This window comes from Cladophialophora yegresii (assembly GCF_000585515.1).
Source record: "Cladophialophora yegresii CBS 114405 chromosome Unknown aczIN-supercont1.5, whole genome shotgun sequence".
Lineage (NCBI taxonomy): Eukaryota > Fungi > Ascomycota > Eurotiomycetes > Chaetothyriales > Herpotrichiellaceae > Cladophialophora > Cladophialophora yegresii.
In genome coordinates this window covers 1,266,256-1,290,484 of record NW_006913049.1, presented here as the reverse complement: position 1 = coordinate 1,290,484, position 24,229 = coordinate 1,266,256, and the positions used below count along the sequence as shown (strand labels likewise).

The following is a 24,229-nucleotide window of genomic DNA, read 5'->3' as shown; positions in this document are numbered from 1 at the left end:
AAGCATCATCAAGCCTGGCTGCCGCGCTCATCCAGAGATGACATTGGTTTTGGGCCTATCGGGGAACGTACTCTGATTCTGCAAGCATTGGGCGGATCAATTGTTTGGAGGATTTTACGGACAGCAGGCATTCAGGTCCCAGGGATTGTACTTCCTTCAGAGGCTAGAGGACCTAATGCACCAGCCTGCAAAACAAATCGGGCCATATGGAATAACATCTAATCTTCATTTAGCAATGGCAAAAGCTTCCCGGCGACAAGCGCTGAGGGGCGCCTGAGAGTATTGCTTTTGTTTGCGGAGAAGCACGGAATAATTCTTTGGTGGCACCGAATGACGCCGAGGTGGTGAGATGTTGCAAGCCCACATGCACTTCTGTCAGTCACTGCCGCCTCTCCATTTCCACACTTTCGTGCGTCCTCACACCATACGCCTCTGCTCTCGATGATTTAATTATCCGCCTGCCTTTGCTGGCTGCCTCGCAATAACCCACAATGTCGCTCAACTTGGAAAAGCAGTTACGCTTTGTGAGCCTCTCCGAACACGTCCGTCCATGTTAGTTCTACTGACGATTCGACTCGGTAGTATGGCGCATACCACCATGACCCGGTACGGCCCACGGCACGCACTTAGGGAACACAGTCGCTGATAGTTTTAGGTCAACATCGGGATACATATGGTCTGCGTTCCGATCATCCTGTGGACTACCTTCGTCCTGGTATGAACGCGCACAGCGTACGAACCAGCGATGAGACCATAAAGGCTCACGAGTTTTCCAGTTCACAAATTCGGGCACCCTGATACCCCTGCCGCCATCTATGACCGTCCCACACCTCGAGCTCAATGCGGGCACCCTCTTCTGTCTGTGTTACTGCGGGTTATACATCTTACTCGAGCCGGTCGCAGGCACGGCCTTTTCCGCACTCCTTCTCGCCGGCACCGCATACGGACACCACCTTGTCGATGTGCACGGTATGACCGCCAACTTCTGGGCTGCCTCTGCATTTGTGGGTTCTTGGGTTGCACAGTTCGCTGGCCACGGCATGTTTGAGGGGCGAGCACCTGCGTTACTGGACAATCTCTTCCAAGCCTTCTTCTTGGCTCCTTTGTTTGTGTGGTTGGAGATTCTGTTTGCTCTCGGCTACCGGCCCGAGTTGAAGAACCGGGTGGATAAGTTGGTACAGCAGGATATTGCGAAGTTCCGCGAGTCGAAGGCGCAGAAGACGAACGGGAATACCAATGGGTTCGCAGTGAATGGACATACCAAACAGTCATAACGACCTGTCTGCCAGCAGATTCACCCTTGAAATCGGGACGACGTGTGATTATCCAAGGTTTCGAGTCACTTCCGACTGGCGCCGGCGAAGAGACAAGGGAACATCCAGCGCCGCGAATGACTCCTTCTGCTTCGCCGCCAGAGCAAGTCCTTCAGAGGGAACGTGGCTCCTCTCTGTTTTACACGATAGCAGGCATCACAATGTCTACGGGGCTCCAATGATAGGGAACAGGATTCCGTCAAGATTGCTCGTCCGCCTATACTGTAATGGGAGGCTGTGAAGGAAAGGGTACTCCGTACGAATGGACGCCATGCAGGTGCCTCCATTTGTCTTCACCGTACTTACATAGCTATGTAAACTCGTAATGATTATAGCACGCCCCATCTGAAATTCCAGACATCGTCTGCTTCTAAGCCTAACTTTAGGTCTAGATGGTATGCCGTGTGCCAAGCCACGACGCACACCATATATTGCTGGATTAGGCCTTACGAAGCTGGCTTTCTCTTCATGTCTCGATCTGAAGCCTGGACTGCTGGACCGGCACGACCAACTCTCGGGCAGGGAACAAACTCTTCCGATGGTGCGATCACGGTCCCTACCTCAGTTGAAGCTGGCCTGTTATGGGCAAACAATACCACCGACGACGGGATTGATTCTACGCCACCGCGTTCAGAAGAGTATCAACCTTCACACCTTTCAGCCTTCCTCCAGGTTCTGACGATGGCTACAGATGGCAGGGCTCTGCGTGGAGTAGGAAGGACCGTCTCCAAGAGCAACCAAAGTGACTCACTTCCCCGTCCTTTGACTGACGAGGAGTCTCGGTCGGCCACCCAAGCGAACGAAAAGCGTACGGCAATCCTCCATGCACAAAACAACCATCTAAAGCGCCTAGCGAGCGCCAAAGGCGCTATAAACGATAGACAAGCAGGCCATATTCACCGCCTGAGTCAGAAGCACGCCGCGGAGCTACAGCATGTCAAGTTTGTCGTAAGTCAGGCTCCCCCTTTCGAGCCTATTATGATCAGTTGGTCAGTCAAGCGCTGACTTGTAATATAACTTGTAATATAGAATGATCAGATTTCTGAATCGCTCCGTGCAGACCTCCGAGATGAGGCGGAACGTCTTGCGAAAGAAGTCAAATCCGTTCCTGCCGCTGCATCTGAACTGATCAAAGCGGACGATCGTGCCCTTGCTGAGCTCAATGAGCTCTCCTTGTGCGTCAGCGTCAAGCAGGAAGATGCCCTCGAAGTGGACGAGCTGCAAGCTCGGGTGGACAAGCTCACTCGGGCATTACACCTTTTTCGCGCCACAGCCGTCAAGGATCGTTTTGATCGTATCTACCTGGAGTCACTCCACGCTGCTGACGTCGCTGCTGGCATTCGGGATGTTCACGATGTGTCTGACCCTGCTGAGAGCACCGCCGAAGAAGAATTGAGTTCATTATATGAGGAGATTGATGATATGGTAACGATGGTGGTGGCTCATGATCACGGGAACGCATTAGGGGTGGCTTTCCAAGATATTCGCCATGCCCAGATGCAGGAGACGCGGGCTACGAACGAGAAGGTTGGTCTATTCCTGCTTCTCATTCCGCCATACTGACCCGAGCCTTTCACTCAGGTATATACAAGGCTCTGTTCTCTTACGCAGGCCCTCGAAGGCCTGACGGCAAGAGTAGACACACTGCAGGCTCAGAGACATGATCTGCACGAATTGGAAGCGCAGCTCCGGCTCATTGAAGCCGATGACGGTCCTCGTAGAAACCCAGTCACGGTTGCTGCGCGAGCGGGATCCAACGACACTGCTGGCACAGCAGCACACGCCCTGCTCCAGCATCTCAACATCTCCACGCATGTTCGTGAAATGTCTCAAATCACAGGATTAGACTCAAAACTCGATGGGCTCACAAGGACACTTGAGCGACAGTCTGCCCAATACATCGCTCAGATCCTGCATACCTCTGAACAAACGGTGGACAGAAGGCGTGTCGCTTTGGAGAGTATCTCTGAAGCGCTAACCACAGATGAAAAGCACGAACTCGCCGTGCGGGCTCTAGCAGAGAGTATTGCCGCGACGCGAGCTGGTATTGAAAGCGCTCAGACCTGATAGTGCAGGGAGTGGTCACCACGATGATGAGCACTATGAGCACTTTGAGCCAAATCCCCACGCGCTCATCACAACCAAGGACATAGATTCCGCGGAGGCCGAGCAGTGGCGGCACGGCAAAATCGGACTAAGCGAGGGCTTGGCGCCAAGCTCGGAGCTCTTGACTGTCGTCAACTCAGGCCACGGTCCCAAGAATCGCCTCCTACTTTGTCCTAGCGCCCACGAACTCTGCGGTCTCATTCCTCCTTTGATCTCTTGGACGCTCTTGGACGAGCCGTCCTTCTAGGACTTTATCAGTGACTCCCACCCCGCCCAGGCTTGGCCCGTTCCGCGCGTATGGGCGTGATGCTGCCTTTATCGCCACTTTTCCACCGTGAGGGGCGCGAACACCACCCTGCCAAGCCAGGACTCGTGGCTGTTGAGAGCATCTTTTGTGGTCCAGCTCTTGGCTCCAAGGATAAGAAAATGACGGAACTCTGTGAAGTGTCAAGGCGGGTGCGGTGGTTCGGAGTCCGTCACCCGAACAGATTATGCTTCCCGTCTACATAAGACCTGGCTCGTGCTCCTTCGCGAAAGCATTCCACTTCTTCTCGGCGTCCAAACAACCTAAAATATTTCTCTATTACTGTGGCAGGTATCCACCAAGCAAATAGGTCCAGTATAACTTTATCCAATTGCCATTACGGATATCACAGTCACTGTCGAGACATCTGCGGATAATCATCAGAGAACAACATCTGTCGTCCGCCCACGATGGGCAAGAAGAATGCAAGGGCCGAGCAAAGCTATTCTAAGCACCCATTCTTGCTTACACCAGATGAGATTTCCGGCCATCTCGAGACAAATATCGATTCGGGCTTGAGCAGAGCTCAAGTCCAGCGCTATCAGGAGAAATATGGCCCGAACCGGCTCGAAGGAGATGGAGGGATCTCGTGGTACTCCATCTTGGGGAAACAAATATCGAATGCAATGATTCTGGTATGTTGCGGATCTGGAGGTCTCGGCTTGAAGCTTGCTGACAATTTCTTAGGTTCTCGTGCTCGCCATGGCACTCTCGTACGGTGTGCAAGATTTCGTCGAAGGCGCTGTCATCACTGCTGTCATCGTTCTCAATGTTTTGATTGGCTTTTACCAAGAATTCCAAGCCGAGAAGAAAATGGACGCTCTCCGGTCCCTCTCATCACCTTCAGCAGCAGTTATGCGTGACGGCAATGAGGTGACCATTCCCTCGGCAGAAGTAGTTCCTGGAGACATCGTCTCCATCAAGACTGGCGACACAGTGCCCGCGGATTTGAGAATGTTTGAGGTCATGAACCTGGAATGTGACGAGGCCATCTTGACAGGTGAAGCCCTTCCAGTTGCCAAAGAAGTCGAATTCGAAGCGAAGCACGGTACGGCCAAGGAAGATCTGGGTCTGGGAGATCGATTGAACATTGCATATTCGTCCTCAACCGTCACGAAAGGACGTGGCCGAGGTATTGTGGTGTTTACTGGCATGTCTACCGCAATAGGAGGAATCGCCGCGTCAATGCAGGGTAAACGCCGGCCGGCCAATCGATCAATGTCGAGAAAGAAATATGGTCGGATGCAGCCTGTGAAGGGTGGTGCATTACGCACTTACGATGGGGTTCGCAAGTTTTTGGGCCTCACAGGCGGTACGCCCCTGCAGATCAAGCTCAGCAAGCTCGCCTACATTCTCTTCGGCTGCGCGCTCATCCTCGCCATCATCGTCTTTGGCGTCAATCGCTTCAACGTCACCAACGAAGTTGCCATCTACGCCATTTCCACCGGTATTGCTATCATCCCAGAGTCCTTGATTGCGGTCTTGACCATCACGATGGTGGTTGGTATGACCCAAATGCGTAAGCGCAAGGTCGTGGTTCGGCAACTCAGCGCGCTGGAAGCCCTTGGAGGTGTGACCAACATCTGCTCAGACAAGACTGGCACCCTTACACAAGGCAAAATGGTCACTAGAAAGGCCTGGATCCCTGGAGTCGGGATCTACAGCATTGAGAAGTCCAGCAACGCCTCCGATCCGACAGAAGGAACCGTCATCTTGGGCAAGGCGCCGAAGTCACGCCAGGAGCACGAGGCCGAGCGTGTGGCCAGAGAAGAAGCCCTTGACCGCAAACGAAGCACTGCGGGTATCTCTTTCGATGTGCCTAATGAGAAGATGCACAAAGACGCTGAAAAGTCATCCGAGGAAACTCTGGCAGCGACAGCCGACAAGGAAAGCCCCGAGGTCACCGCAGAGCTCCAAGCATTCCTCGAATCCGCCGCTCTTTGCAACCTGGCCACCGTGCGCAAGATTACCGAAGATGGACAAGAGAAGTGGAAGACAGGCGGTGACCCGACCGAAATCGCTCTACAGGTCTTCGCCCACCGCTTCCAGTACGGCAAAAAGACGCTCGAAGACGAACACGGCTGGTCGCAGAAGATGGAATATCCGTTCGATAGCTCCATCAAGCGCATGTCGGTTGTCTACAGCAAGCCCGGCGAGGAGCACTTGATCATCTTCACCAAGGGTGCAGTTGAGAGGATCATCGATCTTTGCACATCTGTCGGCGTAGGTGGACATGAAGAGACGATGACACCAGCACTCAAGGAAAGCATTCTCGACCAAATGACCTTCCTCGCCGAACAAGGTCTCCGTGTCCTGGCCATTGCTCGGAAATTCACAGACATGGAAATCAAAGAACACTCCGACGATATGATCGACCGCTCCGAAGTCGAGAAAGACCTTTGCTTGCTAGGTCTCGCTGGCCTTTACGATCCACCACGGTTGGAGACGAAGGCCGCGGTCCAGGCTTGCACGACCGCTGGAATCACCGTCTCCATGTTGACAGGCGATCACCCGTCCACAGCCACGGCTATCGCAAAAGAAGTCGGAATCATCCCCAGAAACATGGGCACTTTGTCCCCCGAGGTCGCGGCCGCAATCGTCAAGACCGCCACCGAATTCGACAAGATGAGTGATGCAGAGATCGACGCGCTGCCTACTCTTCCCCTTGTTGTCGCCCGCTGTGCACCCGAGACAAAAGTCCGGATGATCGAAGCTCTGCACCGCCGGAACAAGTTCGCAGCCATGACGGGCGACGGCGTCAATGACTCTCCGTCTCTTAAACTTGCCGACGTGGGCATAGCCATGGGCCTCAACGGCAGCGATGTTGCCAAATCCGCCTCGGACATCGTGCTCACGGACGACAACTTCGCATCCATCGTCAACGCCGTGGAAGAGGGGCGCCGCATGTTTGACAACATCCAACGATTCGTTCTCCACTTGCTGACCTCCAACGTCGGCGAGGTCATCCTCCTCATTTGCGGTCTGGGCTTCCAAGACCGATCCGGCTTCTCCGTCTTCCCACTCTCGCCACTCCAGATCCTCTGGATCAACATGCTGACCTCATCGTTCCCAGCCTTCGGGCTCGGCAGAGAAAAGGCCTCTCCGGACGTGATGGAGCGGCCTCCCCACGACAACAAACGCGGTGTCTTCACCCTGGAACTTATTACGGACATGCTCGTCTACGGCACCATCCAAGGCACGTGCTGCCTGATGACGTTTGTGTTCATCGTCTACGGCCCCGGCCCCGACGGCCTCGGCCACGACTGCAACCACGGCTACAATTCTTCCTGCGACGTGGTGTTCCGGGCCCGGGCCGCCGTCTTTGCCGAACTCACGTGGCTCATCCTCATCTCGGCGTGGGAGTTCAAGGCCATGCGGCGCAGCATGTTCCGCATCGACCCGCACTCGACCCACAGCTTCCCCTTCTTCCGCGACATCTGGGAGAACCAGTTCCTCTTCTGGTCGGTCGTGCTGGGCGCCGTGTCCGTGTTCCCCGCAGTCTACATCCCCGGGCTGAACACCAGTGTGTTCAAGCACAAGGGCATCAGCTGGGAATGGGCGCCCGCGATCGTCTGCGTGTTTGTCTTCGTCAGCGGCATGGAGGCGTGGAAGTACGTCAAGAGGGCGATGAGATGGTTCGAGAAGGAGGAGACCGAGGGCATGAAGGCCCGGAGACGCGAAGGTGGGGCCCTCGGGTTGAGGCAGGGCTTCTTCACCATGGCGAGGAGTTTCACAAAGAGTAAGAGTGAGGAGAAGAGGACCGTCCTGGGGGATGAGGATGCTACCGTCGACGGCCACGCGCGTCGGCCTGGTCATGCACAGGCACAAGGGAGCGCATTACCGAGGGTGAGAGAGGAAGTATAGATTTTGATCTACGTATCTACGTAAATATCTATGTATGTATCTCGGGATATTTCTTTTACTCTTTGTTGCGGTTCTTCGAATCACGGTGTCTGCGCGAGCCTAGAGGCGTGATTGATTAGGTGCCCGGCTGGTAAATGCTGCCGGCCTCGAAACATCCACTGCCCGACTATGTTGTAGTAAACAAGATGGGGGGCATGCATGGCTACGTTAAAATTCGAATACTTGATGAGAGCGTTGAGTAGCATACCGTAAATACATCTCGTTAGGAATCAGAGTAGGCGTGGGTCACCCACCCGTGGGTTAATTATACGATTGAATTGCCCCGCCCACGGTACTGTAGCTGGCCAAGTGGAGCTTGAGTAAAGCACCTTCCAAGGTTTGAAAAAGGACTTGTTTCTCAGCCTCTCTCACTCAACTGTGCACAACAGGACGTAGTCTGCATTTGTTCCAGGATATCCACACGTTCGAAGAGGTTGTAACTTGCGAGCACGTCTTCCCTAAGTCACACAACTCGTCTCCAAACAGCCACGAGAACGAAGACCAAGAGACACACTTCAAACGTAGGGACCTGCCGTACCGCCAGATTCGATGATGCCGAACCGCCGGTCGAAGAGGCCGGCGTGGGCGTGTCCGCGGGAGTCGTAGTCCCAGGAGGGGCCGGTGTCGTCGCTGCGGATGTATCGGAATCCCCGAAATACCCACACCCACCATTCCAGGGGAAGATCGAGTTGCCATCCTCCTGATCGCCCAGGCTGCCAACATCCCCGCTGGTCCGCGGGCGACAGTAGCACGTATAAGGCTCCTGCGCGAGAGGGCCGAACGTGGAGAAGCATGCCGCGCCCAACGACGTGCCCGTCACGCTGTCGTACGCGCAGTTGGCGATGAAGGAGTAGTTGGACACGCCGTGGTCGGTGGATTCGAAATAGGCGGCACAGACGCAGGGGCCCGAGACGTTGACGACGCAGCTGACCGAGTCGCAGCAGCGGATCACGCCGCAGCCGAAATCCTGGTATGTTTGGGAGGAGGGGCAGGCCATTGTTCTCTGTTGCCACTGGTTTCTCGCGGGTGGGGATTTCAAATGTGCATAGAAAGCGGAGGACGAATATGCTGTGGGAAGAGAGAAAGGGAGGGAGAGAGAGAGAGTGTGTATGTGTGTTTTATGACCGCAAGGAGGGTGGGACACATGGACCCTTTATCTTCCCAGCCAGCTTCTTGCATGGTCGGCTTCCGTTCGTGATCGTGACTGGGCTCTCGTATCCAAGCAGGCCAAGAGTGGCCGAGCCGCGGAATGGACAAAGAATACGAGAGAAGGAAGCAGCTTCTCATGGGCATGTTAGAAGGGCTTACCAAGACGAGCATCGAGGGTGTCTATCGTTCATTGTGTGGGCTGTCAAAAGCATTGAGCTTGAAAGATAAAACGACACTGCAGTTCGGGTTGGCATCACTGGTATTTATGGCCTTTCCCCTTCGGCGTCGGTAGGGTCTTGCGAAATGAAAGCATGGGTTCGAGCGGGAGATAGTGACGTATAACTTCCCATCGAAACAAATCAACATAACCCGTGCCGAGTCGACACATCAAAAGCTTTTCGGTGCTGGCTCTCGTGTACGTAGATGCACGGTTCGTGGTGTCGAGGATGAAATTGGCGGAGCTGCATGCTGAGAGATATTAGCCAATGGCCAGGAGTCCGGATCTCGACCCCGATTGGCGGATATTCGACAAAACTACTGCTCGTTGGAGATTGTACTCGATGGCTGCGTTGAACTCGTACACAGTCAGGCTGCGTCCTGTTCTAGCTTCTCGTCTGCACAACAAACTCGTATCCTTGACGCAGGCAGGCCATCTCGACCTTCCTGAACCTATATGCATGGCGCCGTGATTTTTTTATGATGCTGGTGCAAACATCTCTATGCCGAGAGTCACTTTCTTCGGCTGCTTCGTCCCATGCCTTGAGCCTTATCTGAGGTGCCTTGGTGAGCCGGGACAGATGCTGTACACTTACCGACCGGTAGCCTGATGACTCTTCTTCGTGCAACCTAACAGGATGGCGCCAGCAATTTGAAGGATGCAGCGAGGCAGCCACCCTGCTCCCTGACGAGTGTCCACGATGAACCTGTTGCTTTAGCCAACGCCGAAGTGTCACCCGCTCTTGAATTATTGATCTTTAGGACCCCTTACTGGGCCCGGACCCCGGCACCCAACATCTCCCAGAAACAGAATATCTTGAGCTATGAGTGTAGCTCTCTGTTCCAACTGCGGACGAGATATTGCGTCAGGCGTGCGTTGTTGTAGGTCATGAAAGTAAGGACGGGTCGAAACTCTTTTTTCCGACTTGGTCCTCGGTACAGGAGGATAGGGAGAGCATACAGTTATCGGGGTTTCGTTCCCTTCGGATGGTCGACGATTTCGAAGTCAGGTAGATGTTGTTAAAAGAACAGAATACGGAGTAATATGATCCATGCTTTCCTGCTCAGCGGACTGAGTGCTTGTGAACATCCAGCAAGCAGAGCAGACGGGGGCGTCCGGGTGAAGCCTCGCGACTCCACTACCGAAGTTCTTCCGTTAGCTGCGGAGTATCAATCGACGAAATGTTCATCTCAAAACTCCCGACTCGCATTTCTAAGCGTACACACAGCAGAACACGCCGGCGGGACAGCCAGAGCGTTTTGAGCAGTGCGCAGCTACGACACAACCAGTATGCAGACGATACGGTGACAAGGTGACAACCGAGCAGCTGCAACAGCCCGACCCCTCGTCAAGAGACCGCTCATGGCCTCGCATGCCCTTCAAGGCGCCGCTCGACATGCCTCCTTCATCGCCAAGAGTATATCGCTGACGGGGCTGCGAAGGTGCGCCGTATCGCCCAGAGACCTGACATCCAGAGCCCAGAGACCGGCTTTGACGACGTGCCAAAGACGACAACCCTGGCTACGGCAGCAGACTCGACACCACACCACCACTACTACTACCGCGGACTCGCCAGGTCATCCGCCATCGTCGTCATCGTCGTCGTCGTCCGCTTCCTCCTCCGTCTCTGCCTCCGAAGTCTCCCATTTCTCCCGCCTAGCCTCATCATGGTGGGATCCTCACGGCCCCTCGCGCCTCCTTCACCTAATGAACCCCCTCCGCCACGACTTTATCAAGGCCTGTCTCCGGCGATCGCCGCCTCCAGACCAAAACTACCAATACACCTACCTCGACATAGGCTGCGGAGGGGGCATCTTCGCCTCCTCGGCCGCCCGCCTCCCTTCTACGGCGCACGTAACGGCCATCGACCCCACGCCCGACGTGATCGCGGTCGCGAGATCGCACGCGCGCACCGATCCGATCCTCTCGCGGTCCGACAAACTCGAATACCTGAATTGTGCGATTGAAGACCTCGGGCCCCCTGCCGCCGAGTCTTCGCCTTCCGCTCCCGAGGGGCGCCGGCAATACGATATCATCACCCTCTTCGAAGTGCTCGAGCACATCGACTCGCCCGCGTCGTTTCTCGAGACCGCGATCCCCCATCTCAAGCCTGGCGGGTGGCTTGTGGGAAGCACAATCTCGCGCCACCCGATCGCGTACCTTACCACCAAGCTGATCGCGGAGGCGCCGCTGATTGGCGTGGTGCCCAGGGGCACGCACGACTGGAACAAATACATCAACCCGGGCGAATTGCGGGGGTATTTTGAGAGTGGCGGCGCGCCTGGGCGGTGGGGGGATTTCGTCACGCAGGGCGTGGTGTATCTCCCTGGTCTGGGCTGGAGGAACGTGACGGGGAGTGAAGACTTCGGGAACTATTTCTTTGGGGTTCAGAAACTGGAGTGATAGGGGAGGTACCTAGGTATAGACCGGATGAGAGCCACAATGGGTGGCAATCATGGTTCCGGAATCTGAGGTCCTCCGCTGTGTTATCAAGGATACACAGGCGGTATACAGGTGCCTGCTACGTGAATGGAGGATGTCGGTCCTTTCGGCAGATTGAGTCAGAGCAGGCTTTGGAGTGGCCAGTGGGTAGGACAGATGTGTCATTCAGATGGAGGCGAAAACAGGTGCGACAGCCAGGATGGATCAGGAAGGACGCCGTCATACATTGTCACGATATTGTACTAATCCAGGGCGAGGATCAACAGGAAAAGCTCGAATGTACGGGGTACAGGTGTACACTTGGGGTGAGGATCAGAGTATGCCTCACTGTATGAAAGGCCGAAACGAGCTCGAGCTCAACTCACGCTACATAACAAGGGTATCAATGCGTGTCCAACCATCGTCACATTTCATAAAGTGAGGCATCACAACACCCTGTGCCCAACTACCCCTTCACGTCGCCAGCTGGTATCCTCGACAAACTCAGCAGAATGTTGGCCACTTCCAGTTCACCTCCTGCCCGCTCTCTTGCCGCCTCTCTTCTTCCTTGCTGGGGCCATTGCCTTGCCTCCACCAGTCGGCTCACCATCAAGCTCGGCACCACTACTGCCTTCAGTGTCGATCTGCGTAGCTGGTGGCGTGGTAGTGGATGGAACAAGAAGCCCTTCACCAATCAATTTGGCTCGGCACCCGCTGAGGATCTCCTTGACTTTGTCGTCATCCCAGTCCTTGCCGTGAGAAGTAGAGCCGAAGATGGTGTTCAAAAGGGAAGTGTTTGCTTTTTCAAGCTCATCGCGGAAGGGAGGTGGTGGTGCAGTTGAGGTGCTTGCACCCGGCTGACTTGATGGCCTAGGACCGTTGCTTGACGTATTGGCTGGCCTCCGCCGTCCTCTCACAGGTATGGTCTTCTTCACCGCTGCTGGCCCAGCCTCTATGACCGCACCTTCAAGGTCTTCTGGTTCTAATTCCCCCTTCGCCACCATCTCCTGTAGCTTCCGCTGGGCAGAGATCTGCATCATGGCATCACGATGTTCCTCTCTCAGCCCTTCCATCAAGAGATCCTTGGTGGCATTTTCTTCTTCCAGTCGCTGTATCGTCTCCTTCAGTGTCTGGATCTCCTTCGTCTGGAAGGTTTGTTGGTGCTCCATACGCTCCATCAGCGATCTTGAGATCGCTTGTTCTTCTTGGAACTTCTGGCTCATGTTGCGGGCCATCTCCTCGAACTTGGTGCTGCGCTTTTCAAGACGTGCCTTTTCTTTCTCAAGGTCTGGCACAAGCCCTTTAGCAACAACGTCATGTTCGCTCTCGAGAGCCTGGAGTCTCTCAGTGGCTAATCGACTCTCTTCCACCGCACGCTCAGCTTGCTTCATAGCAACGGACGCCTTGTCAACAGCTCGCTGCACCACCTCTTCGAAATAGGTTCTTTGGCTTTCCAGTTGACTGGTGAGCAGATGGGTATACTCCAAAGCAATGTTGTCCAACTTGGCCATCTCAATATCCTCCTGCCCTTGAAGAGCAGTGGGTTCACGCCGTCGGCCTGGTAGCTCAACTAGCTTTTCACCCGGTTGCGCAGCGTCTTGGATGATGCGATGTACGTAAGCATCACCAATGTAATCCCAAACTCTCTTGCTCTCCAGTTCCATGCTGAATGTGTGGCCAGTCTCTTCGAAATGTGCATAGGCGTGTTTGCCTTCATACCTGCCACAACCGACTTTGCCGCATATCAAGCATTGCCACAAGCTTGTGTCGGCATGACAGACTTCGCACTCCAGCGGTCCGTCATAGGCTTCGTATTCTCCAGCAGAGGTCTTGCTCTTGGACTTGGACAGCGTGAGCCGTGAAGAGAAGTCATCGTGGGTGTACCGACAAACAGGACATCCACCGCCACTCCATTTCTCGAGACATGTACAGTGGAAGACATGTTGACAGGGTATTGTCAGTAAGCCGGTAGTTTCATCCATTCTCTCAAGGCAAACAGGGCAAGTGGGGAGTTCAACGAGAGAGGGCGTCCGAGGAGCTAGAGGTTTGGTGGTCGTTGAGGTTGGAATGAAAGGATCGTCGGACATGCGAGGATAGCTTGTTGAAGGTGAGCTCAGTCCACTGCTCTGTTCCAGTGATGAAGTCTGAATCAGTTCCACGGACCTGAGAAAGACGACATGGCATGTTTCTGGCTAAGACAAGTGTCAGTTTCAGCTCATAATCGACTTACATACTAAAGTACTCACCTCCATGCTATTGAAGACCTTTCCATTCCACTCGTATTGCCACTCTCTTGCCCGTTTCCCGTTCTTGAATTTCATCAAAACCATATATCGGTTCGCTCTAGACGTCCGCACCATCCTGAAGTGGCTGACTTCGTTTCTTGTGCTCTCACCAACCCAGGATAGGAAGTCTGAAGGAGTCATATAGGAGGGAACGGCCAATATACAGAGCGTCGTACACTCTTCATCCTTCGGAGGAGGATGAGGCTTCGCTGATGCTGAGGTGCGCACCCCATCGCTCCAGAGATCACTAGACCTGTATGCCGAGTCCTTGTACAATCCTGCCGTCTCTTCAGAATCCCTGTAGAGGTGCACAATACCCCAGCCCTCCGCTCCGTCGTGACGTGGTAAAGCCTCGAACCTGCCCTTCATGTGATGTCCAGATATTGCACTTCCAATGCCTTTTTCGATTATGTTCTCCTCTTTAGCCATGGCCACTCCGCCTTCAGATTTGGCCGACATGTCTGCGCCTTCGAGGACAATGTTATCCAACCGGTGGTCTTTGGAATCAGAATGCGGGATCTCAAGGTGCGGTTGTTCAGGCTTCGCCGGGGGCTGAATACGACCACTACTCTGAGGTGTTTCTCTTCTCTGGTCGAACGAATGGTCCCTCGATTGACGTCGCCCTGGGGTACTTCGAAAAGGTCTCAGCGCCTTGAAGAAAGGCAACACGCTCGGAGGAGTCTGGTCTTCAGTCTGCCTGGGATTAAACGACGACTCAGTAAATAGTTCAATAGCCACGTGAAAGAAATAGTCTGGCATTATTGTAAGCGCATGGCTTCACGTCTTGCATAAAGGAATCTGTGGTATAATACAGATAGAGGCAAGTGAGAAAATAACGGAAGGTTGAGCAATACTGGAAGCCGACGCAGCACTAAAGGCAGAGTTCGATACCGTCACAGGAACAGTGCAGTGGCAAGTCACTGGATTCGTTCTACAGAACGTCTCGAGGCTTCGAACAGACATTGTGAATATAGAAGTATCGAGGCGGACTCTACGAGAGAAAATAATTGAGAAGGGGAAGTCAGGTGTATATTCTGCTTAATGCTACTTCTCGCATGCTTGGCATTCAAGCCAACGTGAGCAATGCTCTTTCGCTGCCCTATCATGAAATGCCCTGTTTGTGTCACCAATCCCAATAGCCAGCCATGTCAAACGCCACGTTATTCATCAATTCAGGATCCGCCACCAACATTTACTGACCACCACGCAGTCTGAGCACCAAGTGCAGGGTGCTCTCTTTCTGAATGTTGTAGTCGGATAGCGTCCGGCCATCTTCAAGCTGCTTGCCGGCAAAGATCAGTCTCTGTTGGTCAGGTGGGATACCCTCCTTATCCTGGATCTTCGACTTGACATTGTCAATGGTGTCTGAGCTCTCGACTTCCAATGTAATCGTCTTGCCGGTCAGAGTTTTGACAAAGATCTGCATACCACCGCGAAGTCTGAGCACGAGATGGAGGGTGGATTCCTTCTGAATATTGTAGTCTGAGAGTGTCCGGCCATCTTCAAGCTGCTTGCCAGCGAAGATCAATCGTTGTTGGTCAGGTGGGATGCCCTCCTTATCTTGGATCTTCGACTTGACGTTGTCGATCGTATCTGAGGATTCGACTTCGAGCGTGATGGTCTTGCCAGTCAAGGTCTTGACGAAAATCTGCATACCGCCACGGAGACGGAGGACAAGGTGGAGGGTAGATTCCTTCTGGATGTTGTAGTCGGAAAGGGTGCGGCCATCCTCAAGTTGCTTGCCCGCAAAGATAAGACGCTGCTGATCAGGAGGGATGCCTTCCTTGTCTTGAATCTTGCTCTTGACATTGTCGATGGTGTCACTGGACTCCACCTCGAGAGTGATGGTTTTACCGGTGAGGGTCTTGACGAAAATTTGCATGCCACCTCGAAGGCGGAGAACCAGGTGCAAGGTTGACTCTTTTTGAATGTTGTAGTCGCTCAAGGTGCGGCCATCTTCGAGCTGTTTACCAGCGAAGATGAGGCGCTGCTGATCAGGAGGGATGCCTTCCTTATCCTGAATCTTGCTCTTGACATTGTCGATTGTGTCGCTGGACTCAACCTCAAGAGTGATGGTCTTGCCAGTGAGGGTTTTGACAAAGATTTGCATACTGGCGGTAGTGAGAGGATGTAGTGATCGATGTATGACTTGAAAATGAGATGAAAGATCGAAGACTTCTGAGTCTTTGGTGGTTCTGAAGGTGGTGTGGTGGTAAGAAGGAGAGGAAGAGGTGCGGGTTGAGAAGGCTTGCTTAAGTAGTGATTAATGGTCCGAGGGCGGCAGGCAGGCAGTGACAGGGTGGCAAGCGCAGTTGAAGTGGCGCCCGCAGTGGCCGGACCAATGAGAATTCGTGGCCACATCCCGCTAGTATCAGCCAGAAGGCAGCGGAAGCCTCCGACTTTCACCAGAAAATCATTATTCATTCAGTCATTCCTCTCATTCTTTTTGCTTTTCACGCGCTTCAATGAAAAATTGAATTAGCCTGACGATATTTTTAATCCCGCAGACTGAAAGTGCGGGTTGCTGACGCTGGTAATGCCTGTGTTTGTAGGCCACGTGAGCACTTACCCTCCGACTACGGCGCTCATCTCCTTCCCGTTCCCCTCAAGGCCCCCACGTTGGTGCAGAGTTCTACACGGTACCCACTCATTGTAGGGTGCGAGGGGCTCTCAGCAAGGAGCCTCATTTCTCTGCAGCTCTGCACGTCTGTTATCAAAATCATACCCGAGCAATTCGCTTTGGTGACAAGCTGAGCGGCCAGCATCTGGGTCTGGAACCTTGGAGTGGGACGGTTTGCCTCCCCCACAAAGTCAGCCTGATGACGTGCGTGGCACCAGCCCTGTCAACATGACTCAGCCCTTCTCCTGGCTCAGCCTCGGTGTGCTCTACGTGCTTCCGTTCACATTTTTTCGCAGTTGAACGTACGCCTTTAGACGGAGTAAGACATTGGCACAAGAAGAATGCCACTGCTTTCGTTCATAATGGAAGTCTGGTTGCTGGTACTGAGTCCTCTTGGCCCGTACTTGATACCACAGTAATACCGAGACCTGCCACTAATTATCTCAATGGTTGTCATCCGACTAAGCCGAAGCTCATATGTCTGTCTTGTCAAGTAGCACCTACACGCACGTCAGGTAGGAGTTCTCACTATGGGTTATTGAGCATATACGTGTTCGCAGGCTTGGCCCCATGATTGAGAAAAGGATGTTCACAAAAAGCACACGATAGCAGTCAAGGAGTCAGTCGCAGAAGGTGCATCATTTGCATTGCAAAAAGACAACAGGGAGCGGGAAAACAAGAGCTGTGCCGTGGTGGTCTATGGGTCATCTTTCTACAAAATTCGAACAGCGACGCTCGGGCCAGTACGATATCACGAATTCCGCTCAAGGCATTCCTGAATCATCTGGCCCGCGTTGCTGTGTCCCTAGGCGACATGGGAGATCTGTTTACTTTACCCCATGGAATTCATACATCTGATCCTTGGCTGCTGCCCCTTTGGTCAAGCTTACTTGTTCACAGTGTCTGTTCATGTTGACCTCATCTCCAGCAGATTCACCTAATTGCGTGTTCGTACCCGACCACATCAAGCTTGAAGATGTTCTACCCATCAGTCGCCGATGAAGGAAGCTCCTTCGATGACTTTTTCAACGAAGATATGTACCAACATGACGGTAGCGATGAGGACACCAAAACTCCGTTCGACGAGTTTCAAGACCTCTTTAACGATTCCTTCAACCAGGACGAATTCAAACTGCCAACGCTGGATACCTCTGCAACGAAGCGCGGACACTCGCCCCAACCGTGGCGACAGGGAGTCTGGTGCTTGAAGCAAAGACAGCAACCTCCCAAATTGACGGTGGAGAAAACTCGGAGACTCGACACAAAGCGAGCAGAACCCACACAAACAATGAACAACCTCAATCATCACTTTCACCATGCGCTTGGACCGATGTCGCTACTTGAGATCACCTCTCCCAGTCGGACAAAGAGATTCGTGACCTCGCCTGCCGCTGGTGGATATGACCCAACGACATATGTGCGGCTTCCGTTCTCTCGCGAAACCACTCTATCCCCAAGTCCAATGTATGCGCAACTACCGATTTCACCTCGGCCCGGCCATGCCGACACGAGCAATTGGCAGCAGGATCTCCAAGATTTCCACTTGCGCATGCCTCATGATCGTCAGTTCCATGCGCAGTCAAACCCAGGAAAGCAAGGGACACAGGCGCAACTGGCGCGCAACATGAATGCTGCCATAATGGCGCATAATCAGGGTGTCAACGGTCTCACTCCGGGGTATGTTGATACCTATAGCGGGACAGGCTATGCGGGAGCAGGCGCCATTGACCCTCTGCTGCTCAGTCCGCAACATGGGAAGCCTCGGGAAGGCCATGGTTTCAATCACGACTGTCAGGATCGTCTCACCACACATGCGCTCAGCTCAATGCCATCTCCGATCAGTGCGAGCCTGCCATCATCAAACAGTTCGATCCACTCGCAAGCGGCAAGGACCCATACCTCGAACACCAGTCTTAGTATCCAATCTTCGCAGCCGGTCTTTTGGCCGCCGACGCTGGCTGCCGCTCACCCGCCTCTCCCATCATTGGCACCGGAGGAGACTTACCCTGCACTAGCAGCTCCGACTCCGCAGCGCATGCCTCACCCAATTCTGCATCAACGAAGCGACAAGCCAGCGACGGGACTGGGAATACTGTCCCCTGAGCTGGAGCAGATGAGTCAGGCAGTACTATACGAGCCGCAGCATTATCTGCCACCGAATTGCGCACCCATTGGTGTTGCAGTGCCATACCCTGCAGCAACAACAGCACCCAGTTTCATGTGTTCATATCCGCCTCTTCCACCACCTCCAACACAGATGTTTTCTGACTTGTCTCCATTCACCACTCCCCGCAAACAACGAAGGTCACCGTCCCGTTCACCCTCGCCGCCAATATCACCAGCAACAATCAGTCCGCGCCGCAATCCTCGGCGTTCGCCAAACCGGAGCGTGACTGACTACAGCCAGAACCGCAGGAAAGCGATCCACAAATCAGGGCCGATCAAAGACAACTCAGCACAGGAACCTTTCCCAACGGAACGGGCCAGATCATCATCGCGACCTCCTCGGACACCAAAGGCACCCAAACCGGCGACGGGTGGTGGCGCCGTGATTGATTTCGTCAATTTTACGCCGAAAGACGCGTCGAAGCTGCTGAACGATGTGGCGCCCAGCGGCAGTTCCAAGACGAGGGCTAGAAGAGAGCAAGAGGCGAGAGACAAGCGGAAGAAGCTGAGCGAAGCGGCGAAGAAGGCTGTGATGGTTGCTGGTGGCGACGTTGCCGCATTTGAGAGGGCGATTTTCACCTAATATGCCAGTAATCGAGAGAACCGTGCTCTCGAATCGAGAAGAGATGGCCCTCGTGGTTTAGTCCTATGAAAATCTGTTTGTAACTTCTATCTCGAGCGACATGATTGGATCTGATGGATGTACCACAAGCAAAGTAACACCTGTACGAAGATGGCTTGCCTATCAGTCTGGATTTACGAGGTTGTGTGATTGCGGCTTTGTAGGCTCTTCGCATTGTTACACCACAACTTCCACCTCTTCGGACCGTACTCGTATGTACAGTAAATGCACCAGATGAATGTCGTGGGCTTTGGTGATAATTAAGAATGGCCCACATGTCAGGGAATCCGCTTCTGAGTTTCACCAGAAGTCGCTTTAACGCCATCCCTCGTCTCGACAAGAATGACGCGTCACCGATCGCCGCTCAGCATGGGTATGCAGTCAGTACCGTGAGTGGAAGACACGGACTCGCTGTCCGTTTAAATGCACTATTCAACGAAGGCATATACCTAAGTAGGTACTTTCCCGTGTCAGATGCAGTCGCGACAGCTACCTAGGTACAGTATATCTGAGGAAGTTGTGACGGCTGTCAGAATGGACGGGAGCTTCGGGCCTAGGCTTGTCTTGGGGGCTTTGGGCTTGGGCTGCTTTCGCCAAATTTAAGCCTAGACGCCAATACCGGGCCAAGAGGCACGAACCACTCCTGCGGCAAGGGGCTCAATCATCTGTCTGTGAGGATTGGCTGAACGTTTTGTCAGGTTCAAGCCATCAACCGCCGTGGTTCCTCTTGCCCGCACGCGACGTCGCCTTCTCGTTGGGCAACTCAGACCAGTCCCTGCCTTCCGAACTCCTCCCAGCCGATCAAACATGCAAGGTTTGTCGTGCTCTCAGGGTTGACTTGGACATCTCTCGTTTGAGGCTCAACACGACCTCTGCCGCCACAACCTCCCTGTCGTGGAAGCGAAGGTATGATGACTCTGTGTCCTCAACTTCTGTGCTATGTCCATGACCAACCATGAACATCATGGAAAGAGCCAGCCGCGGCCTCCAATGGCTGAGCTCATTTCGGATTCCTCCCGATATTAAGGAGCGTGCAATGAAAGATACGGGCTGGGCAGATGTAGGTTTCTGATGACCCCTGTCGCCCACGTTGAAGCCAGCTTCATTGACACCGATCCACAGGGTTTGCGAGGAATTGCAGCAGTTTTCGTCGTCTCATCACACGTTGTTATCTGTTACGCCCGAATATTGATTCCACCATGTTGCGCCCCCTCCAGCAGTACGCCGTTATTGTTTCAACGTCCGGTCTTCCGCCTCGTCGCCAGTGGCCATTCATGGGTAGCCATATTTTTCATCCTGATGGGCTTCGTCAATGCCTTGAAGCCTCTTCAACTCGTTAGATCCGGCGAGGTCGACAAAGCTCTGCAGAAATTGGCATCTTCCTCATTCAGCCGCATCTTCCGGCTTGTGCTTCCAGCCACCGCGGCCACGACCATCAGCTGGCTCATCTGCAACTTGGGGCTTTATTCCATATCTGCCCAGAGCGACGCGTACTGGCTGCATGAGAATACCCCTGCACCCAGCCCGGATTGGTCTTCAGCATTCGTCGACCTGTTTCACGGGCTCACCGCGACATGGGTTTTTGGCGATCAGAACCCGTACGACCAACCTCAATGGGCTCTTGTCTACTTGCTAGAGGGCAGTGTCATGATCATTAGCGGCCTATCACTTGTGGCGACCATGACTCCGCGATGGCGCACAGTGACACTGTACCTCCTGGCATATTGGTCATTGAACTGGAGCCGCATGCTTGGGGACCGTAAGTGAACCATGCTGTTGTCCGCAAATTCCGACTAATGTAAAGCAGCCTGGACTGGTCTCTGCTGCTTTCTAGGCATCTCCCTGGGCGAACTCAGCCTGTCCGATATCCCCATGGCGATGGCGCCTTACTCGCCTTACTTGTCCCCACCAATGATCTTTCTGTCGCTCTTTCTCATGTCGTATCCTGGTTCGTTCGTTGAATCTGCCTCCTGGTCGACCTGGCTTAGAGACTTTGCAACAAGTTATTTCCCAATCAACACACTCGACGCCACCGACCGCATATATGGCTCGCTTGGTGGCGTTCTGCTGGTTGCCGGCATTATTATTTCGCCACATGCGCGCTGGTCACTCTCTCGTCCACCACTCTTATGGCTCGGGAAGGTCAGCTTCGCGATCTATCTCCTCCACGGAATTTTCTTGCGGACCATTTTTGCCCGGCTATTGCACCTCGGCCAGTCAAGAGTGATCACGAGTGGGCAAGGAGAGGACGGACATGCGATACTTGTCGAGCGATATCCGTTACCAAATCCCTTCCAGCGCTTTCTAGCAACCGTCGTTATGGGTTTCTGTGTTGGAGTCGCCAGCTACTTCTGGACTTTGAAATTGGAGCCGTTATTCGCAAAGATTACTAGCAAACTCGAGGGCATCGTGGCCGGGAAGGTTCAACCGATCGAGGCCAAGTCGAATGGGAGTACCATCCTACCGTTACGGAAGGATTGACATTGTCAAGACGACAGTCCGGGACGGGAACCATGGAAGGCATGAGTGCAATGAACAGGCAAGCTTCGTGCTTGGTTCGGCTCCCCAATTCCCAGTGTCATGGTGGGGAATGAATCGATCGAGAACAGTTCAAAAAAATGGGATCCAGATCCTCCCAGCCTGGACGACAGGCAGGCCATAATGACCTAACGATCAATTCGACGGTTCGACGTTGTACGAGGACATTAGCCATGGAGCCGCATAACGCGTTTCTCGAGGCAAGAAGAACTGCAGCTGCTGCTAAACTACACGACATTCTAAGGAGAACTGACTAGAACGGATTCAAGGAGGACTGCAAGGAAGGCTTCTGAGTCGCATGAACGGAATTGACGCATGGGCGACAACGGCTGTCGACAAAATATTGGGTATATTCTGGTCCGGATCACGCAAGGCAACGGCTATATTTTGCGCGTATTCGGCCGGACCATCCGGACGGGCTGTGGGCTTTGGCATGCTGCATGTACAGACTTTGGGATTCGGCAAAAGTTTTTGACTTGATCGCGTGCAGAATGAGGAGACATGATGGGCATTATCTTTGCTATGGACGCGGTATACATATTGATCTGAGAAGACAGGTAGGGTTCTCGCCTACATATGTACTCCATATTCCTTTTCAGACAGGCTGTACGGAGTGTCTGTCAAGAAGAGGGTCCACGGCATCTGGGGATTGCCCAAAAAAGATTCAATGTCCGAGCACTTTATGTTGGATTATTGGGTGTCTTAAGTCATATGCTTGTCATGGACGCCGGAGGCACGCGGTTCATGACAGTAGCCCACCAAATGAAACCGGGTGGCCTGCGCCCATGCAAGTGAGTGAAATCGGTACGGTACATTCCCCGCGTCGTACGAGGTACGGTGCCGAACCTGAGAGTACTATGAGTACTCCGTACGGAGTAAGCACCTGCACACTGCACGATTACGGAGATCTACGGAGTACTGTACATCCCGGCCACGACACCCCGGAGCGCGACCTCCAAAAGGCAAGGCCAGCATGCACCCGGCATGCAAGGCGCAAGGCTACCTTCAAGGGGCCACGCAGCAGGGCCTATCAGCATGCCCGGCGCAACAACACTCCAATGTCGGAGACTGTACGGAGTAAGCTCGTCGGCTCCAAGCGGGCCATGAAGCTTGCCTCGCTCACCTGAATTCCATGCAGCTGGGCTAATTAATTGGGCTCAGGGAAAGGGGAATTGAAGGCTTGGAGCCTAGTACCGACTGTGACCGCTGTATTGTAGCAATGTACAGATGTGCTGCCGCTAGGAGTACTAGTAGTCGCGCGGCACTCTGGGGAGTACTCCGTACTGATAGGTACCTAGGTAACCTTACTTCATCCCTAAGATACCACTGTAGCGTCGATCTGATCTGACGCCGGCATCAGGAAAGGAATGCGAGAACTGGTCGCCGGCTTCCCGACTGCCGTTCTGGAGGAAGGGCACTACATACGCTGTACGTACTGTACTCCCTTCCTAATTACACAGTACTTACACGTACCACATTACCGTTCTGGATGGAGTCACCTACAGTAGGTCCGCGGTGTCACCTCGCTGAAAGTTGCCCCTGCTTACATACCTGTACCTACCGCAGTCACCCAACAGTACGGAGTACTGTATGTACATACCTAGTATGTAAGCATGTATGAATGTAAGACGGGACCTCCCATGGGCTACCCAGGGGGCGCTCTTCTCAGGCGGTTACTGTGACGCTCTAGTGATACATCTACGTCTGCGTCTCCGTCTGCGTTTAGACTACAGTAATTACTATTTCCTGCACTGCACACAGCACAGCACAGCACAGCGTACCTGATTTCTGGGCCAGTCTGAAGGGCTTCGATCCGCATTGCTCGGACATCTGTGTTGCTTGCCGATACCGCATTCCGTTCTCTGGACTCGGAACACGTGAGAGGATCTCACCCGAACGCGGTTTGACGGCGCCGATATATACATTATACATTCGCTAGAATGGATGGCGTCGCGATCGCCAAAATTCTGGGGTTGACCTCGTCGGGCATTTTCGCCGGTATGTCATCTCATGTCCTGCGTACATGCATACTGACTGTGTCATATGTGCCTTCCCTCGCCCTGTGTCATTTGTCCCTCCGCCCCCCTTGTTCCAGCGAATATCATTCTCGGCGCGCATTGCATGGCGTGGCGTGGCGTGGCGTGGCGTGGCGTGGCGTGGCACGGCAGAGGCAGCGCTGGCCAACCTCGGACGCAGACAACACGAAAGCTAACACCGATGTGTCCACGTTCCCAGGGTACACCTGGGCGCTGTCCCACGCCGCGCTGCCGCCGATCTTGTTCGCGCCGGAGGATATCCAGGCCAAGCAGTGGCGGTATCAGTACTTGATGGGGTTTTATGTGAGTGTCTGGTCACCCAGGATGGGTTATGTACCTTTGACACCGACGACGTCTGACAAACTCACTGGCTGATTGACGTGTCAAAAGATCTCGAGACCCCTGTGTTTCGTCAATGGGCTGTCGTTTGCGTACCTGGCTTATCAGGGTGAGTACGGAGTATACTGTTTCCCACATTGCCTGCACTGTCTGGCACCAGACGCTCTCATCCGCCCCGCGCGCAACACGCCGCGATCGATCAATCAATCA

The 24,229-nt window shown here is 53.8% G+C and overlaps 8 protein-coding genes across 8 annotated transcripts; 6 read left to right on the top strand and 2 right to left on the bottom strand.

The window, feature by feature from the left end:
- Positions 1–491: 491 nt before the first annotated feature.
- Positions 492–1,274, top strand: A1O7_07188 (uncharacterized protein; the record flags this gene model as incomplete). The annotated part of the gene is made up of 4 exons (XM_007761188.1): positions 492–524; positions 583–606; positions 656–715; positions 777–1,274. The coding sequence occupies 4 exons, from the start codon at positions 492–494 to the stop codon at positions 1,272–1,274; spliced, it is 615 nt and encodes a 204-aa protein (XP_007759378.1).
- Positions 1,275–1,994: 720 nt separating this feature from the next.
- Positions 1,995–3,380, top strand: A1O7_07187 (uncharacterized protein; the record flags this gene model as incomplete). Its single annotated transcript, XM_007761187.1, has 3 exons — positions 1,995–2,261; positions 2,343–2,840; positions 2,925–3,380. The coding sequence occupies 3 exons, from the start codon at positions 1,995–1,997 to the stop codon at positions 3,378–3,380; spliced, it is 1,221 nt and encodes a 406-aa protein (XP_007759377.1).
- Positions 3,381–4,133: 753 nt separating this feature from the next.
- On the top strand, positions 4,134–7,587 carry A1O7_07186 (uncharacterized protein; the record flags this gene model as incomplete). Its single annotated transcript, XM_007761186.1, has 2 exons — positions 4,134–4,358; positions 4,411–7,587. The coding sequence occupies 2 exons, from the start codon at positions 4,134–4,136 to the stop codon at positions 7,585–7,587; spliced, it is 3,402 nt and encodes a 1,133-aa protein (XP_007759376.1).
- A 2,767-nt stretch (positions 7,588–10,354) lies between these two features.
- A1O7_07185 (uncharacterized protein) lies at positions 10,355–11,395 on the top strand (the record flags this gene model as incomplete). The annotated part of the gene is made up of 1 exon (XM_007761185.1): positions 10,355–11,395. One exon carries the CDS (start codon positions 10,355–10,357, stop codon positions 11,393–11,395), a length of 1,041 nt encoding a protein of 346 aa, XP_007759375.1.
- A 548-nt stretch (positions 11,396–11,943) lies between these two features.
- On the bottom strand, positions 11,944–14,457 carry A1O7_07184 (uncharacterized protein; the record flags this gene model as incomplete). The annotated part of the gene is made up of 2 exons (XM_007761184.1): positions 11,944–13,605; positions 13,660–14,457. The coding sequence occupies 2 exons, from the start codon at positions 14,455–14,457 to the stop codon at positions 11,944–11,946; spliced, it is 2,460 nt and encodes an 819-aa protein (XP_007759374.1).
- Positions 14,458–14,890: 433 nt separating this feature from the next.
- Positions 14,891–15,808, bottom strand: A1O7_07183 (polyubiquitin; the record flags this gene model as incomplete). Its single annotated transcript, XM_007761183.1, has 1 exon — positions 14,891–15,808. One exon carries the CDS (start codon positions 15,806–15,808, stop codon positions 14,891–14,893), a length of 918 nt encoding a protein of 305 aa, XP_007759373.1.
- A 1,486-nt stretch (positions 15,809–17,294) lies between these two features.
- A1O7_07182 (uncharacterized protein) lies at positions 17,295–19,067 on the top strand (the record flags this gene model as incomplete). The annotated part of the gene is made up of 1 exon (XM_007761182.1): positions 17,295–19,067. The coding sequence occupies one exon, from the start codon at positions 17,295–17,297 to the stop codon at positions 19,065–19,067; it is 1,773 nt and encodes a 590-aa protein (XP_007759372.1).
- Positions 19,068–20,061: 994 nt separating this feature from the next.
- On the top strand, positions 20,062–21,587 carry A1O7_07181 (uncharacterized protein; the record flags this gene model as incomplete). Its single annotated transcript, XM_007761181.1, has 3 exons — positions 20,062–20,166; positions 20,229–20,865; positions 20,914–21,587. The coding sequence occupies 3 exons, from the start codon at positions 20,062–20,064 to the stop codon at positions 21,585–21,587; spliced, it is 1,416 nt and encodes a 471-aa protein (XP_007759371.1).
- Between the last annotated feature and the right edge of the window lie 2,642 nt (positions 21,588–24,229).